The sequence below is a fragment of the Bufo gargarizans genome, chromosome 2 (genome assembly GCF_014858855.1).
Source record: "Bufo gargarizans isolate SCDJY-AF-19 chromosome 2, ASM1485885v1, whole genome shotgun sequence".
Taxonomy (NCBI): Eukaryota; Metazoa; Chordata; class Amphibia; order Anura; family Bufonidae; genus Bufo; species Bufo gargarizans.
Genome location: NC_058081.1, coordinates 714,614,584 through 714,631,921, shown reverse-complemented (window position 1 = coordinate 714,631,921; position 17,338 = coordinate 714,614,584). Strand labels below are relative to the sequence as shown.

At 44.8% G+C, this 17,338-nt stretch overlaps 1 protein-coding gene across 1 annotated transcript; it reads right to left on the bottom strand.

The window, feature by feature from the left end:
- Positions 1 to 1,266: 1,266 nt before the first annotated feature.
- ETV2 (ETS variant transcription factor 2) lies at positions 1,267 to 6,846 on the bottom strand. Its single transcript, XM_044278669.1, has 7 exons — positions 6,766 to 6,846; positions 5,237 to 5,306; positions 4,752 to 4,913; positions 4,047 to 4,367; positions 3,311 to 3,439; positions 2,674 to 2,795; positions 1,267 to 1,876 (listed from the first exon to the last, which is right to left on the bottom strand). Exons 2-7 carry the CDS (start codon positions 5,304 to 5,306, stop codon positions 1,655 to 1,657), a joined length of 1,026 nt encoding a protein of 341 aa, XP_044134604.1. The 5' UTR covers positions 6,766 to 6,846; the 3' UTR covers positions 1,267 to 1,654.
- Between the last annotated feature and the right edge of the window lie 10,492 nt (positions 6,847 to 17,338).

The window sequence follows — 17,338 nt, the reverse complement described above, 5'->3', positions numbered from 1 at the left end:
CACAAGCAGCCAAAAATTGTCTCTGAGTTTTGCTCCGGTTTTGAGGTCCTCTGCCGGATCTCAAAACCGCAGAAGTGAAAGTAGCCTAAAATGGTAATAGACGGCTAGCCGTCCAGTCCAGTCTCACAGACAAGCTACTGTAGAGCAAATAGCTGACAACCTTCTGCAGATGATGATAGAAGGGTGTCAGGACACCTCAGCTTGCTGCATACGGGTTAGAGCGCCCATGTTGATCCCTGTGTCAGACCTGGACCATGGAGTAGTGGAAGAAGGAGGCCAGGTCTCATCCTGGGCGGCCGGGTGCACGTGGGGTAGAGATTGCACCAGGTGTACTATGGGAAGAAGACAAGCTGGCGGAGGCAGGGTGATGCGCTGGGCTATGTTCTGCTGGAAACTTTGGGTCCAGGCATTATGTGGACGTGACAGGTGCCACCTACCTAACCATTCTTGGCAGTGGCAGGATAATGCCCCGGTCACAAATGGTCTGATGAACATGACAAAGAGATGAAGGTGATAAATTGTCTCCCCAGATCTCCATATGATCATCATCTGTGGGATGTTCTGGAAAACCAAGTCTGATCTATGGAGGCCGCACATCACAACTTACAGGATCTGCTGCCGAATGATGCCTCGGAGGGTCACAGCTGTTTTGGTGGCTCAAGGTGGACCTACATGGTTGGGTTTAAAGGGGTATTCCATTTATCCCCACGCAATAGGGGATAACTATTATCTGTGGGTGTTCTACCACTAGGGCCCCCATGAGAATGGAGGCCACGTACCTCCTGCAGCCTCTTGAAATGAACGGAGCGGCCGGTCCCACATTCACATGGCCGCTCCATTCATTTCTATAGGAGTTCTGGAGAAAGGTGAGTAGAGCACTCAGCTGTCTCCAGACCTCCCATAGAAATGAATGGAGCAGGTGCACACATGCCCAACCAGCCGCTTCACTCATTTCAGGAGGAGGGTACAGAGCCACAGGGTTCTTGTGATTGGTGGGGTCCTGTGGATAACCGGAAAACCCCTTTAACGTTATGGCTGATTGGTTCAGGTGTGATGTAGGGGAAGTGCCCCCACTACCACTCTGAGGTCACACATGATTCCTATTATAGATGAACCTATCAGAGGGCGTAGCTCAGAGCGTTTCAATAATCACATAATTCTTAAGAAAAGTGAAAAAAACTAAATATTTTATTAATATGAAAATACAAAATATTACAATATCTTAATATTTACATGATCATATAAAAGGGAATGTACCTGAGCAAGAGCATGAACTATACAAAGCAAAGGATAATGGGAAATTGTCAGAAGTGTCCGTAAAGGAACCCTAGTGTCTAATGGCATCCAAATGATGGTGCTTTCTGGGGGGAGAAGGTAAAAGTTTTTGATACCCTGAAAGTCTTGGTAAAGTTAAGCATATCACCCTCCAAAATGTGCCCCCCCCCCCTCCATGAGATACACCACCCTCCATATTCCTTTAATCAATGACCCATCACCCTATTGCAGCCAGTGTCTGCAGTGTTCTTCAGTGCTTGTATTAGAGCGGTTATGGCTGCCGATTGAGGTTCTACCCTGCTATATGCAGTAGATACTCAAGATCAGTCCAAGACCATTCTGAAGTCCTTAGTCTCTGGTGTAGAGCCATCTTGGCTCTTCATGCGTTCTTCTGCCTCTGACTGTGGCTCTTGGATTCCTGCTGATGTCCTTGTGAGGGTCGGTTCAGAAGATCCTGGAGGTCACACACAAACTTGTAGACGTAACGTTGGCCACCGGTCTTGTGGATGATGTTCTTGTGGTAGTAGTAGCGTAACCCACGGCTCAGCTTCTCGTAGTTCATCCTGGGCTTGTTTTTGCGTTTCCCCCAGCGACGAGCCACCTAAAAACCAACCATAAATGATGTCAAGCAAAAGCCCAAAGAGCAGGTATAGAGTACACTCATAGAGGATGATGAGGGTGAGAAGAAGATGCTTGTGTAGGAAGATGAAGGGCATGAAAAAGACGCTTGTAGAGGAACATGCAGGGAGGAAAAAAGACACTCGAAGATGGAGAGTGAGGAGAAGACACTTTTAGATGAATATGGAGGGTGAGAAGAAGATGCTCGAATAGGAAGTCAGAAGGCAAGAAGAAAATGCTTTTGTTTGAAAATGGAGGGTGAGAAGATGCTCATAAAGGAAGGTGGAGGGAGAGAAGGCACTTGTAGAGGAAGATGGTGGGTAAGGAACACCTAAGAAAGTGGAGGGTGAGAAGAAACCACTGATAGAAGAAGATATAGTGTGGGAAGAAGACATTCATAGAGGAAGATGGAGGGTGAGTAGAAGATGCTCGTGTTGGAAATGGAGGGTGAGAAAAAAGCATATAGAGAGATGACAGGTAAGAAGATGCTTGTGAGAGAAAATGGGTGGTGAGAATACACTCATAGAGGAAGGTAGAGGGTGAGAAGACAGTTGTGTAGGGAGGCAGAGCGTGAGAAGAAGATGCTTGTGTAGAAAGATGGAGGATAAGAAGATGCTCATGGAGGGTGAGAAGAAGACACTCATAAAGAAGGTGGAGGGTAAAAATATGTTCTTATAAGATAGGGGATGATACTCATAGAGGAAGATGGAGGGTGAGAAGAAGAAGACACTCATAGAAGATAAAGGATGGGGAGATGCTTGTGGAGGAAGATGGACCTACCTCATTGGGATCAGAAAGTTTGAACTCCCAGCCATTGCCCGTCCAGCTGATTAGTTTCTCACAGGATGAATCTTGTAATAATTCCAAGAGGAACTGCCAGAGTTGAATTGGACCAGAACCAGCTTTAAGGAAAGAAGAAGAAAACATATTGTGATTTGACTGACGTATCACACAGGGTTAGATGCAGATACAACATTTAGAAGGCAGTATCACACACGATAGGATTAGCTACACCAACTCAGCAGTTGGCGTTATACTATGATAGGATTAGGTACACCAAACAGTATCACACATGATAGACTTAGATACGTGGCCCATCAGACAGTATAACAGGATAGGATTAGAAATATGGGTCAGTAAACTGCCTTACACATAGGCTTAGATAAAGCAGCTCAACACACAGTATCACAGGTTAGGCTTAGATACAGCGGCTCAGCAGATATCCCACATCAAGGGCTTAGATACAGCTTCACAGAAGACAGTATCACATGATAGTCTTAGATGTCCACTCAGCAGACAGGATTACATATCACTGGCTTAGATACAGCAGTCAGATAGCAGTATGACACCTGCGAGGCTTAGATACACAGCACTCTGCAGGGAAGGATTGGGGGGGGGGGTTGTATTGACTTCTCACCTGATGTCGGGGGCTTGTTATCTCTTGCTTCCATGCTCTTCTGACCATAAGTGGTGTAGCATCCTTCTTTATCAGTGTCGGCTGTGAGGCCGGACGTCTGATGGAAACCAGTTTTGTTGTAGTGGAAACCTAAGTAATGACAACATATTATATTATGTCGGATGATGGTGGTGATAGTTAACGACTGATAAAATAATTTGTGTGCAGTATAAGTTCTGACGTTTCATCACTACACCTATCCGCTGATACATTTCACCTGCACTGAAACATTGTAACAAACTATCACAACTGGACTAAGAATTGTCTAGGCTGGACACAACCGTAACAAACCCTCTGCACTGAAAAGTATTCAATGTATGGATAAACATCAATGCTTCCATTCACTGACAGCAAGAAGAGATCTTGCGAATGGTGAGACATTGAAACATAAAGTCTATGAGAACGTTCCCATTACGACAACTTACTCCCAATCCACAGCATAGGGGATAAGAGTCTGATCGGCGGGGGTCTCAACCGATCATGAGAATTGGGGCCTGTGCTCCCCATTCGAATGGTCACGCCCCCGCCAATCAGACATATCCCCTATCCTGTGACTATGGAATAAGTTATCGTAATGGGACAACCCCTTTAAGGTTGGTTCATGCTATGTCACTCGTACAGAAATGCAGGTGTGGGTGATTGGTAAGGGGCGTCCCCTCTACTATGCTGCGTGGATATTAGACCCTCCTGTTCTTACCTGTGAGGGGCGTTCTCTGCACTGCCGATCGTGGGCTGGCTTGCGTCCTCAGATCTTGGGACTGGTTGCAGCTCATCCAGGTGGAGTCGTCCCAGCTGTTCCATTCTTGAGATGCCCAGGAGAAACTCTGATCCCCAACCGAGCCGGCAGCCATATTGCCGGAGTAGGTATCTGGTGTGACAAAGGACGGCTCCTCCTGGGCGCGGTACAAGGAGTCGTCGCTGTGGTGGGCGGCCTGATGCTGAAGAAGTTCCTCCGTCATCCCAGGGAGTAAAGTCTGGAACGACTGCAGATATTCCTCTTGGTTTGCTGAATCCAGTCCTAGTAACCCAAAAAAAAATAATAATTGATATTTAACCCATTATGCTCAATTTAAAGGGACGGTGTAACGTTTTCCTGAAAAAACTACTATAAATATAAAATACAATTGGCTTATATATATGATTGTTGCAAGAGCTGCGTGCAAACCGGAAATAACAGCAGCATGGAAGCCGCAGTGGAACTACAAGTACCAGCACGCCTCACCAGATCAAGGGCTAAGTTAGACTGTAGGCCTCCAGCTGCCAGGGGACCCTGTGCTGAGGATGCAAGTGAATGATGGAGCTTGTATTTCTGCAACTGCTGAAGAGGGTTTGTATGACAGCGGATGTTGGGACTTGTAGTTCCACCACATATATATACTATTCGTCAGCACCCGCTGCCTACCTTGGCTGTAGGGTTCCCAGTAATACAGGGACGGTTCTGTGTAGGCATCAGAGGAGGAAACGCGGGTACCGCCAAGGCATGATGCAGCTGAGTTGGGGTACAGTCCCTTCCCTGTGATCATCTCAAAATCACATAAAAAAGATGGATCTTCATATCTGAAATCTGAAAAAAATAATAAAGGGATGTTTGAGTTTTTGGGGTTACCGCCTCATTCTGTGCGCCCCCATCTGGCCAACCCTAGCAGAACTATGGGCTGTGTACAATGTCACCTTTTAGAATCCTGCGGCTGCAACATTGTAACACGTTTGTTTACAAACAGGAAAGCTGTGTACAGTAGAAATGAGGGTGGTGAGGACATGGTGGGAGTTGTAGTCCTACAGGGGCTGACTCCTGCCTCTAATCTATGTTTACTCAGACATCAGCTTAGTCTCCAACCTCCTCCTGAGAGGGAACGTAACCCTTTGTCACCCAGAAAAGCCACTTACCTAAAGAAGTGTCCACATTGGGGACCTCCTGGGGGGTCATCTCGGGGCAGTAAAAGCTGCTGGATTCCATCTGTGGCAGAGAGAATAGAAGAAGACATTACTACAGATGTCAGGTCTGACAGGATGGGGGGCTGCTCTGCCTATTGGGGTAATGGGGAGGAATGAAGTAGTAACACACAGTTAATGGAGAGGACTGCAAAAAATCAGAAACCCCAGGGGTAACTTTTAGGGTGTCAGGGTGCTGAGGGTGCAGTCTAGTAAAGAAAGTGGCTTCTCAGGTGAAGCAGATGTGGTGGGGTTCAGGGTGCTGCTGGCCAGACATAGAAGAACACAGGGTGCTGCTGGCCAGACATAGAAGAACACAGGGTGCTGCTGGCCAGACATAGAAGAACACAGGGTGCTGCTGGCCAGACATAGAAGAACACAGGGTGCTGCTGGCCATACATAGAAGAACACAGGGTGCTGCTGGCCATACATAGAAGAACACAGGGTGCTGCTGGCCATACATAGGAGAACACAGGGTGCTGCTGGCCATACATAGGAGAACACAGGGTGCTGCTGGCCATACATAGGAGAACACAGGGTGCTGCTGGCCATACATAGGAGAACACAGGGTGCTGCTGGCCATACATAGGAGAACACAGGGTGCTGCTGGCCATACATAGGAGAACACAGGGTGCTGCTGGCCAGACATAGAAGAACACAGGGTGCTGCTGGCCATACATAGGAGAACACAGGGTGCTGCTGGCCAGACATAGAAGAACACAGGGTGCTGCTGGCCAGACATAGAAGAACACAGGGTGCTGCTGGCCATACATAGAAGAACACAGGGTGCTGCTGGCCAGACATAGAAGAACACAGGGTGCTGCTGGCCAGACATAGAAGAACACGGTGCTGCTGGCCAGACATAGAAGAACACAGGGTGCTGCTGGCCAGACATAGCAGAACACAGGGTGCTGCTGGCCATACATAGGAGAACACAGGGTGCTGCTGGCCATACATAGGAGAACACAGGGTGCTGCTGGCCATGCATAGGAGAACACAGGGTGCTGCTGGCCATACATAGGAGAACACAGGGTGCTGCTGGCCATACATAGGAGAACACAGGGTGCTGCTGGCCATGCATAGGAGAACACAGGGTGCTGCTGGCCATACATAGAAGAACACAGGGTGCTGCTGGCCATACATAGGAGAACACAGGGTGCTGCTGGCCATGCATAGGAGAACACAGGGTGCTGCTGGCCATACATAGGAGAACACAGGGTGCTGCTGGCCATGCATAGGAGAACACAGGGTGCTGCTGGCCATACATAGGAGAACACAGGGTGCTGCTGGCCATACATAGGAGAACACAGGGTGCTGCTGGCCATGCATAGGAGAACACAGGGTGCTGCTGGCCATACATAGAAGAACACAGGGTGCTGCTGGCCAGACATAGGAGAACACAGGGTGCTGAACATAAGGTAAGGTCTATAAGAATCAATTCTAGGGACGGCAGCCTGTGCAGAAGCTCAGTGGGGGGCACTCACCTCTGTCTGTGCGGCTGCTGCTTCTGGTGCTTGCCTATGGTCGTGTCCTAGATGTGCAGAACATTCAAGCTTCCCTCCCTGCTGCCCCCTATATACAGCCAGCCCTCCTCTGATTGGTGGCCTGGGAGGTGACGTGACATTCTTCAAGGGGGGAGAATTTCCGTGATGTCACAAATCACAACTCCAGACTCCTGTCTCTTATCAGTGGGATCATATGGCAGCCTGACACCAGGGACATGGGGGGGGGGGGCACTGACAAATAATGTCCAGCACTCATTAACTGAGAGGATTAATACTGGGCTATAAATAACCTGCGGGGGTCCAAGGTACAAGACCCCGACAATTATAGAAAGATGCTGGTGTAAAGATCCGAAATAACTGCATGAGGGATAGATAACATTAGAGAGATAGATAATTAATAGATAGGAGATAGATACTCCAGGAAAAACAAAGGTGGGCAGCGCCGCAGTATTATCAGTAGAAATGGATTGCCAGCGGCTGCGGAGGCGATCCACCAACAAAATGTAATAAAAATAGAATAATTCCAAGCTGCTCGAGAAAGGTCCCATTGAGAGGACCGAAACGTCGTTTTCTGGCAAATAAACACACGTTCTGCTTTGGATGTGCCGTGGAATTCTTCTATTTTTATTAGGTAGATAGATAATAGATATGGGATAGATAGATAGATAGATAGATAGATAGATAGATAGATAGATAGATAATAGATATGGGATAGATAGATAGATAGATAATAGATAATAGATAGATAGATAGATAGATAGATAGATAGATAGATAGATAGATAATAGATAGATAATAGATAGATAGATAGATAGATAGATAGATAGATAGATAGATAGACAGATAGATAGATAGATAATATATAGATAGATAGATAGACAGACAGATAGATAGATAGATAGATAGATAGATAGATAGATAGATAGGAGATAGATAGATAATAGATAGATAGATAGATAGGAGATAGATAGATAGATAGATAGATAGATAGATAGATAGGAGATAGATAGATAATAGATAGATAGATGGATAGATAGATAGATAGACAGATAGATAGATAGATAATATATAGATAGATAGATAGACAGACAGATAGATAGATAGATAGATAGATAGATAGGAGATAGATAGATAATAGATAGATAGATAGATAGATAGATAGATAGATAGGAGATAGATAGATAGATAGATAGATAGACAGATAGATAGGAGATAGATAGATGGATAGATAGATAGGAGATAGATAGATTATAGATAGATAGATAGGAGATCGATAGGCAGACCCCACCTCAACCCAATTATTTCCCACTTGCTTTGGCAATGCTGACATGTATGTCTTTTTTCAGCCTTATAAACTATGTTACTATTTATATATCAATATCAGGCCACTCTCACCCTGGTGTTTTGGTTTCCGTTTCTGAGATCCGTTCAGGGCTCTCACAAGCGTCCAAAACGGATCAGTTTTGCCCTAATGGATTCTAAATGGAAAAGGATCCGCTCAGAATGCATCAGTTTGCCTCCGATCAATCTCCATTCTGCTCTGGAGGCTGCCTGCAGCGTTCTGCTGTCCGTCTGACGAAGCTGAGCCAAATGGATCCGTCCTGACACACAATGTAAGTCAATGGGGACGGATCCGTTTTCACTTTCAATAGAAAACGGATCCGTCCCCCAGTGACTTTCCAGCGTTACTCATGGTGTGGACACACGTCTGCCAGCTCAGTACGTCTTCCATCCTTTTTCCTTAATCTCTCTAAGTTGACGGAAACCTCGCGCTGTCACCTTGTAGTTTCCTTGCATAAGAAAAATAAAAAATAAAGACGCCTTGATATCCCCGTAGTCATCGGCGTGCTGAAGTTTCTGTGTCGACATTTCTGCGGGCTAGGAACCCACAACCCCAGCACCCATCTAACCAGGACCAGAGCGCCACGCCATCCTACCGTGACTTTCAATGGAGTTCATGACGGATCCGCAAAAAAAATGCAATTGTGAAAGTAGCCGAATATGTATTTATCAGTCTCTCATATCTAAGTAGTTAAAGGGGTATTCCCATCCCAGACAATGGGGGCACACTGCACCTACACTGTTACTACCTGGACTAGTGCTGCTCTTTTTTATCTATATCAGGGATGCTCAACCTGCGCCACTCCAGTGGTGTAAAACTACAAGTCCCACAATGCCCTTCTGTAGGCTGAGAGTTGTAGTTTTGCAACAGCTGGAGGGCCGCAGGTTGGGCATGCCTGATCTATATAGTTATCTATCTATCTTTATTCACCCATCATATTTCAGCCCAATCTCACCTTTGTTGACTATTCTCGGAGCGCCGCCTCATTTTCTGTATGTTTTAGTCCGGACTCTCTTCGAATCGGTCCTTTGGAGGATTTTTGCCCCAACCATTAGTTTTGTTGGTGCTGCTTACATTTTACTCTTTTACTTACGGCACTTCCAAAAAATGTGTTTATTCACCGGGAAACGGCAAAGTTTCGGTCCGCACAATGGAACCTTACTCAAGCAGTGACAACAGGGACAACCGACCGAAACGTTGCCGTTACCTTGTGAATAATCACAATTTTTGGAAGTGCCGTGGAGTTCGCTTTCCTTAGATTGTCTGGTCAGTGGATCGCCGCTGCAGCCGCTGGCACTCCGTCCACCTCCTTTACTGCTGTGATGTTTGCCAATTTTTTTGTTGCTGACTGCTAGATATTAGATAGATAGATAGATAGATAGATAAAGGTAGAAAGGTGCGGTCGGAGTGCCAGTGGCTGTGGGGGGATCCATCTCCAATGAAGATAAATGAAAAAATTCCACAGCACTTCCAAGGCGTAAAAAGGTAGAAAAGGCTTTATTCACCAGACCCGCGACGTTTCGATCCGCTTTCTGGGAACTTTCTCAAGCAGTGACAGAGATAGATAGATAATATGAGATAGATAGATAGATAGATAGATAGATAGATATTAGAGATAGATAGATAATAGATAGATAGATAATGATAGATAGATAGATAGATAGATAGATAGATAGATAGATAGATAGATAATGATAGATAGATAGATAATATGAGATAGATAGATACAAACCGGATTCCCAGAAAGTTGGGACACTATACAAATCGTGAATAAAAACTGAATGCAATGATGTGGAGGTGCCAACTTCTAATATTTTATTCAGAATAGAACCTAAATCACGGAACAAAAGTTTAAACTGAGAAAATTTACCATTTTAAGGGAAAAATATGTTGAATCAGAATTTCATGGTGTCAACAAATCCCCAAAAGTTGGGACAAGGCCATTTTCACCACTGTGTGGCATCTCCCCTTCTTCTTACAACACTCAACAGACGTCTGGGGACCGAGGAGACCAGTTTCTCAAGTTTAGAAATAGGAATGCTCTCCCATTCTTGTCTAATACAGGCCTCCAACTGTTCAATCGTCTTGGGCCTTCTTTGTTGCACCTTCCTCTTTATGATGCGCCAAATGTTCTCTATAGGTGAAAGATCTGGACTGCAGACTGGCCATTTCAGTACCCGGATCCTTCTCCTACGCAGCCATGATGTTGTGATTGATGCAGAATGTGGTCTGGCATTATCTTGTTGAAAATGCAGGGTCTTCCCTGAAAGAGATGACGTCTGGATGGGAGCAGATGTTGTTCTAGAACCTGAATATATTTTTCTGCATTGATGGTGCCTTTCCAGACATGCAAGCTGCCCATGCCACACGCACTCATGCAACCCCATACCATCAGAGATGCAGGCTTCTGAACTAAGCGTTCATAATAACTTGGGTTGTCCTTGTCCTCTTTGGTCCGGATGACATGGCGTCCCAGATTTCCAAAAAGAACTTTGAATCGTGACTTGTCTGACCACAGAACAGTCTTCCATTTTGCCACACTCCATTTTAAATGATCCCTGGCCCAGTGAAAACGCCTGAGCTTGTGGATCTTGCTTAGAAATGGCTTCTTCTTTGCACTGTAGAGTTTCAGCTGGCAACGGCGGATGGCACGGTGGATTGTGTTCACTGACAATGGTTTCTGGAAGTATTCCTGAGCCCATTCTGTGATTTCCTTTACAGTAGCATTCCTGTTTGTGGTGCGGTGTCGTTTAAGGGCCCGGAGATCACGGGCATCCAGTATGGTTTTACGGCCTTGACCCTTACGCACAGAGATTGTTCCAGATTCTCTGAATCTTCGGATGATGTTATGCACAGCTGATGATGATAGATGCAAAGTCTTTGTAATTTTTCGCTGGGTAACACCTTTCTGATATTGCTCCACTATCTTTCTGCACAACATTGTGGGAATTGGTGATCCTCTACCCATCTTGGCTTCTGAGAGACACTGCCACTCTGAGAAGCTCTTTATACCCAATCATGTTGCCAATTGACCTAGTTAGTGTTAATTGGTCTTCCAGCTCTTTGTTATGCTCAAATTCACTTTTTCCAGCCTCTTATTGCTACTTGTCCCAACTTTTTTGGGATTTGTTGACACCGTGAAATTTTGCATCAACGTATTTTTCCTTTAAAATTATACATTTACTCAGATTAAACGTTTGATCTGTCATCTACGTTCTATTACAAATAAAATATTGACATTTGCCATCTCCACATCATTGCATTCAGTTTTTATTCACAATTTGTTTAGTGTCCCAACTTTTTTGGAATCCGGTTTGTAGATAGATAATAGATAGATGATAGATAATAGATAGATGATAGATAAATAGATAGATAGATAATAGATAGATAATAGATAGATAGATAGATAGATAGATAATAGATAGATAGATAATAGATAGATAGATAGATGATAGATAGATAGATAGATAGATAGATAGATAGATAGATAATAGATAGATAGATGATAGATAGATAGATAGATAGATGATAGACAGATGCTAGGATTATACATGAGCAGATGTTGCGCTCAGTATAAACGCTTTCTCTGGTGATAATCACTCAGCTAATGTTTTGCTGTAAGATTATAATAAAATAAGCCAGAATTCCCGCCACACGACAGGCGCGGCCGTACGCGGTGACGAGTGTTTGATGTTAAATTTCACTTGTTTTGGTTGTAATCATTCGTTCTGATCAGCCTTTTCTACCCCGTGCGGACACCTCCAGGTTCCTGTTCAGCCTTCCCCCGGCCATGCGCATTAGATGGAGGCTGGTTGAAGAGGTGTTGGACAATCATCTGGAGGACGACGGTTTCGCAGACGCGGCCGGACACATTTCGGTCCATGTCGGCCGTTACGGTCGCTCAGTGACACCAGGCGACAGATGATAGATATTTCTGGGAATGTTCTTTCTTCCGTCCACAAACCACCCTACTATAAGACGAAGACGCTAAGCGTTGCCGACTTCTTTTCGGAGGATTGCGTTTTGTCATCTGTCGGCGAAAACAATAGTTTGTTGTTAAATTTTACCCATTTTGGTTGAAATCCTCCATTTTGATCCACTTTAGACTAATGTGTATGGGCACCTATAGGGTCCATGAGCGATGGCGCCGATTGTCTATATTACCACAGTCCTGGGAAACATCTGTGACGATCAGAAAATCCCACGAATTATTACGTCACTGATGAGAGTTATAATCCCATATTATGAGGGGGGCAGATACTTCCATGTTCTATCTTCCGCCCTGTGTTATGTGATTCAGTGACATACACTTTCTCCGCTCTGTATCAGTGCTTTACAACCATGCTGGGAGTTGTAGTACTGACTGCCCCTGTCATGCCCTGGGTCTGATTCTCTGGATCCTCCTGTGTCAGCAGAGCTGGGACTTTATCTGTTGTCTCCGAGGACTGATTTATTTTCCAGTCGCTTTATCTCCTTCTCCCGGCTTCTGTTGCTGCTGATAAAGGAACAGATATTAATCAATGCCACTTGCCCGCAGAGCTTTCAGTCTAAATAATTGCCGTTCGCCCATTAGAGTCTATGGGCTGTCGGCAGATTGGCGCAACAGGTAGATCAGATGCCAGGAACAGATGGTAGAGATTTCATGCAGAGAGCAGGCCTCTAATAGGGGGGCAGTGGGGTGTGATTTGTGCCGCCATCAATAACTGTAGACAGCAGGGTGCCAAAACTTTTGCAAAGTACAACAATGTTGAGGGACTCAGATGACGTAGTATGTGACAGCCCATTCTAAAATTGTGGGGCCCAGATGGTCATCTGTATAATACGTGAATACTTCAGGTCTCCCAGAGAAGGGGGATCCAGGGGGATCCATAGGGCATATGGACAGGGTGGTCCTAATGGGACAGCCCCTTTAATGTATTATTGCAGGGCAGAACCTTTAAGAATAGGATACTGCTATCTCAGTGATGCTTTTTAACAAGGGACAAGGCTGTGACAACCTCCCCTTTTAAAAGGGGTGTGGCCGTGACAACCTCTTCTTTTAAAAGGGGTGTGGCTGTGACAACCTCTTCTTTTAACAAGGGGACAAGGCTGTGACAATCTCTCCTTTTTAGAATGGGGCAGAGCTGTGACAACCTTCCCTTTAAAAAAAAAAGAAGGTAGAGCTTGACAACTTTTCCCTTTAACCAGGGCGTGGCTGTGACAACTATTTCTTATGAGCTTTCGCGCGCAACGGATCTGACAAACGATTGATCGAAATGCAAATTGGTCGCACAGGTAAATCAAGGTTGACCTAACAAAGCCATAGGGTAAGTCAGTGTTTGGGGTGGAGTTCCCCTTTAAGTCGTCGTAGTCCATTATAGGATACCCTGTGGAGAAACAAACAAACAAACAAACATGTGGCAGCAGGACAATTTGGAATGACATACGTTGCAGATTTGTTCAGACCTCACATGTCAACGGGGGGGGGGGGGCCGGGGCTGCTACCCTCAAATCATGAAGATCCAATTAGTCGAGATAAGAAAGTGCTGACTACAACCTGGCCGAGGAGATAAGCTACTGGAATCCACCCCACCCAAGAGTTTGGGGAAGGGGGGCAGTTATCAAAGCCTTCAGTCTGCAGGACCAAGGCAGAGACGAGTCAAAGAAGAAAAATCTTTGATTAGTTTTTTCTTTTTTTTTGTTCTTTTTAGAAATAATCTTAGATTTACCGCAGTAAGCAAATCTGCGCTGATAGCGAGGACTCTGGGAACGGGGAGGTGGTTAAAGGGACAGTCACCCAGTGCCACCCACAATCACAGTCTCATAGAGTCTTCATACCATGGTAGCCCTTTGACATTCAATTTAATGCAGTGGCGACATGACCCGTCTACCCCCTACCATTAGATGTGGAGGTGTCTACAAAGGTAGAAAACCTCTGTGTCATGCTCCTCCCCCTCAGTATCCTATAAAGAATAATTACCCTATAGGGTCCTCCTGATTCCCGTCTAATATTGTATCCATCACTCTCCAAATATAAGGTATAATGTCCAGAAATGACATCACTGCCCACAAAGGATAAGGTCAGTGACATTTTTGTTGCCTGTGAAATGTGGATCCAACATGCAGTGACCCAGTAATTTACTGCCAAAGGGTTAATACTAAGGTTCACCACTTTACTGAGACAATATTTGTGCACTGTGAATCGCAAAAGTTGATGCATAGGAGAAAGATGGTTAGTACTGTCAGTCTTGATTAGGTTGCCAGGGTGATGAGCTGGTTCCACCACCCCCCTAGTTAAGAGTCTTTTGCTGAGCAGGCCTAGACGGAGAACATCTAGGCCTAGTCCAGGGAACCTTCATCTCTGAATGAAAGCTGCCAGAGAAGAAACTGAACTGAGAGACTGCCCCTGAGAGAAAGAGGACGTACATTTGCTGATGGTTGAGAACTATTTAAGGGCCGCGCTAAGACCGAGACGGTAAGGTAAATGCACATTAACGGCAATAGACTTTACTGCATGTGGAAAGGGTTAATTGCCTCCGGTGTCCTCGACACTTCTGAGATGGACCCGAAATCCGGATCTATGGACTGCACGCTGTGGTTATTTGGGAAGATTGCAAAGCGTATCTAGAGAGAGATTCAGGGAGGATTACTACCACCATCATTGCCACTGCCTATGTACAAACTTTTGAGAGAGACTTGCTGTGTCTTATGCCTATTGCTTGCAACTGTAGTACAACCTCCATCATCTACTCAGTAAACAGAGACTTTATTCCGCAGGCCCCATCCGCTTACCCTCCTGCCTTGCACCTTACTACTTATCCACCTAACATTAAGGACACCCCAGGCCACCACCAGGCAGGAGCCCCCAAAAGTCCAGGGTGTGAACCGAGGGAAGAAATGTCCATCATTGCACAGCTGCAGGGCTGCCAACGTGGGTACAACTACCACCATCAGTGCCATTACCACCACTCCTGTCCTCTGCCCTCGGACCTCGTCTACTCACAGAGGATCCTTTTCACATTCAATCCTTCCGCGGGTCTAGCGCCTGATTTTGCGGGGGATGTTTCCATTGGCTGCTCACTGCCCCTGCAGTGGCCACTACTGGCGACATGTAGCATTACATACGTGTAAGGTACGGAAGGAACGGCTGGTGTATTTTTTGTGTGTGTTTCTAGTGCATTTTTATTAGGCCCCTTTCACACGAGCGATACGGATTAGGTCCGGATGCGTTCAGGGTGCGTTCAGTGAAACTCACACCATTTTGCAAGTTCAGTCAGTTTTGTCTGCGCTTATGTACACAGACCGATTGAAATTAATGGGTCCGGATTCAGTGTGGGTGCAATGCGTTCACGTCACGCATTGCACCCGCGCGGAAAACTCGCTTGTGTGAAAGGGGCCTTAGTGTTTTGTTGCCTCTTTTAGGTAAAATGCGGCAGCTCCGGATGTTAAACGGAAAATATTAAATGCAGGACAAATATGCAATTTTTTTTGTAATGGTGTAGTGGTGCTTTTTTTGGGGTCAATTGTGTGTGTTTTTTAATCACTGCTTTGTGTATTTAAAAAAAGTATTTTTTTTAATTTTTTTTTTATTTTTTTTCCCAAGGCTTTTTTTGCATATTGTTCTACAGAGGAAGTGACATTACAGGGGGCACATACTTTTCTATATAAAAAAAAAACACAAGGCTTGCAGAATTAGGCCTCATGCACACGACTGTTGTTGTGTTCCGTGGCCGTTGTTCCGTTTTCCGTGATTTTCTGCAGACCCATTGACTTTCAATGGGTCCGTTGAAAACTCGGAAAATGCACCGTCTGTCATCCGCGTCCGTGATCCGTGTTTCCTGTCCGTCAAAAAAATAGGACCTGTCCTATTTTTTTGGACGGACAACGGTTCGCGGACCCATTCAAGTCAATGGATCCGTGAAAAAACACGGAGGCACACAAGATTGTCATCCGCGTCCGTTTTTTTTCCTATCATTTTCAAAACAAACTTGACTTAGATTTTTTTTTCACTTTTCTGGTCTGGTGATCCTCCAAAAATCAAGGAAGGACACACGGAAGAAAAAACTGGACACGGATCACGAAACAACGGAACCCCGTTTTGTGGACAGTGAAAAAATACTGTCGTGTGCATGAGGCCTAAAACCAATAAAAATGTCAGTGCTCCAAATCACTATTTCGGAAAATTAAAAAATTAAAAAAACACCACAAAAATGCTTTTAAAAAAGGTTGCAAAAATTGCTGCTCCAGTAAGGAGATTTTTAAGTGTATTTTTCTTTTTTTTGGGGGGGGGGGGGAACATTTGCATTCGCAGCAATGACCCATAATATCGCACAAATTGAGAAAATGACCCGCGCTCTGGTGATAGTCTAATAAACCGAATACAATTTAATAATAAGCAAAATGGAGAAAAAAAATGCTGAATCTAAATACATCTCTCATTAATATTCGCCGATGGGTCCTCTGCTAATAATTCATTGATTCATTTCTTTTTTATTTCTAAATTAATCAATTTCAATGACTTTTTTTGTTGATTTGTTTTCTCTACTTTTCAGTGATTTATTTTTTATTTTTTTAATGTATCATTTATTCAGAATGTAATTGTTACTAATTGTTTAATCATTTCCTTTTTTCAGAATGTGACAATTTATAACAAAGTGATCCAAAATAATAATAAAAAATAAATGGTTCAAATAATGTATTTGTTGGAATGACCTCTGCAGTTTACAGATATGGTACCTGTGGGACCTCCATGATGAGATCCCTTAAGTGCCCCCCTGCCTCCCCTCACCCCAGGCACACGCACAGGCTGCCCCCCTCCCCTGACCCCAGAACAGCAGGAACTCCTGCTTAGAGGACTTGTGTTTAGATAAGTTTTTTTCCGTAGTTTACTGCAGCAGAAGTTTGTTTGATGGATCCTCGCAGCCGCTGTTTTATTTTGGAAAATCCCATTGACAAATGATGTGGAAGTGGTTTCAAATCACAGAGGCGGACAGGCCGTGGCTGCGCATTCATTACCTCTCCCAGTGAAAGTGCTTTTATCAGGATCACATTCCAGCATTCAGTTTCCACCTTTTATCCACCGCGCTAATCCCATCGTCCCCGGACAGAAATAATAAAACGGGTAACAATTAATAAAAGATTTTTGTGGGATTGGAAATAGTAACAAAGAGAGAACTCGAAAAATAGACAGAAAAATAGTAACAATGTGTCGAGCCTTAACACAAAAATTGT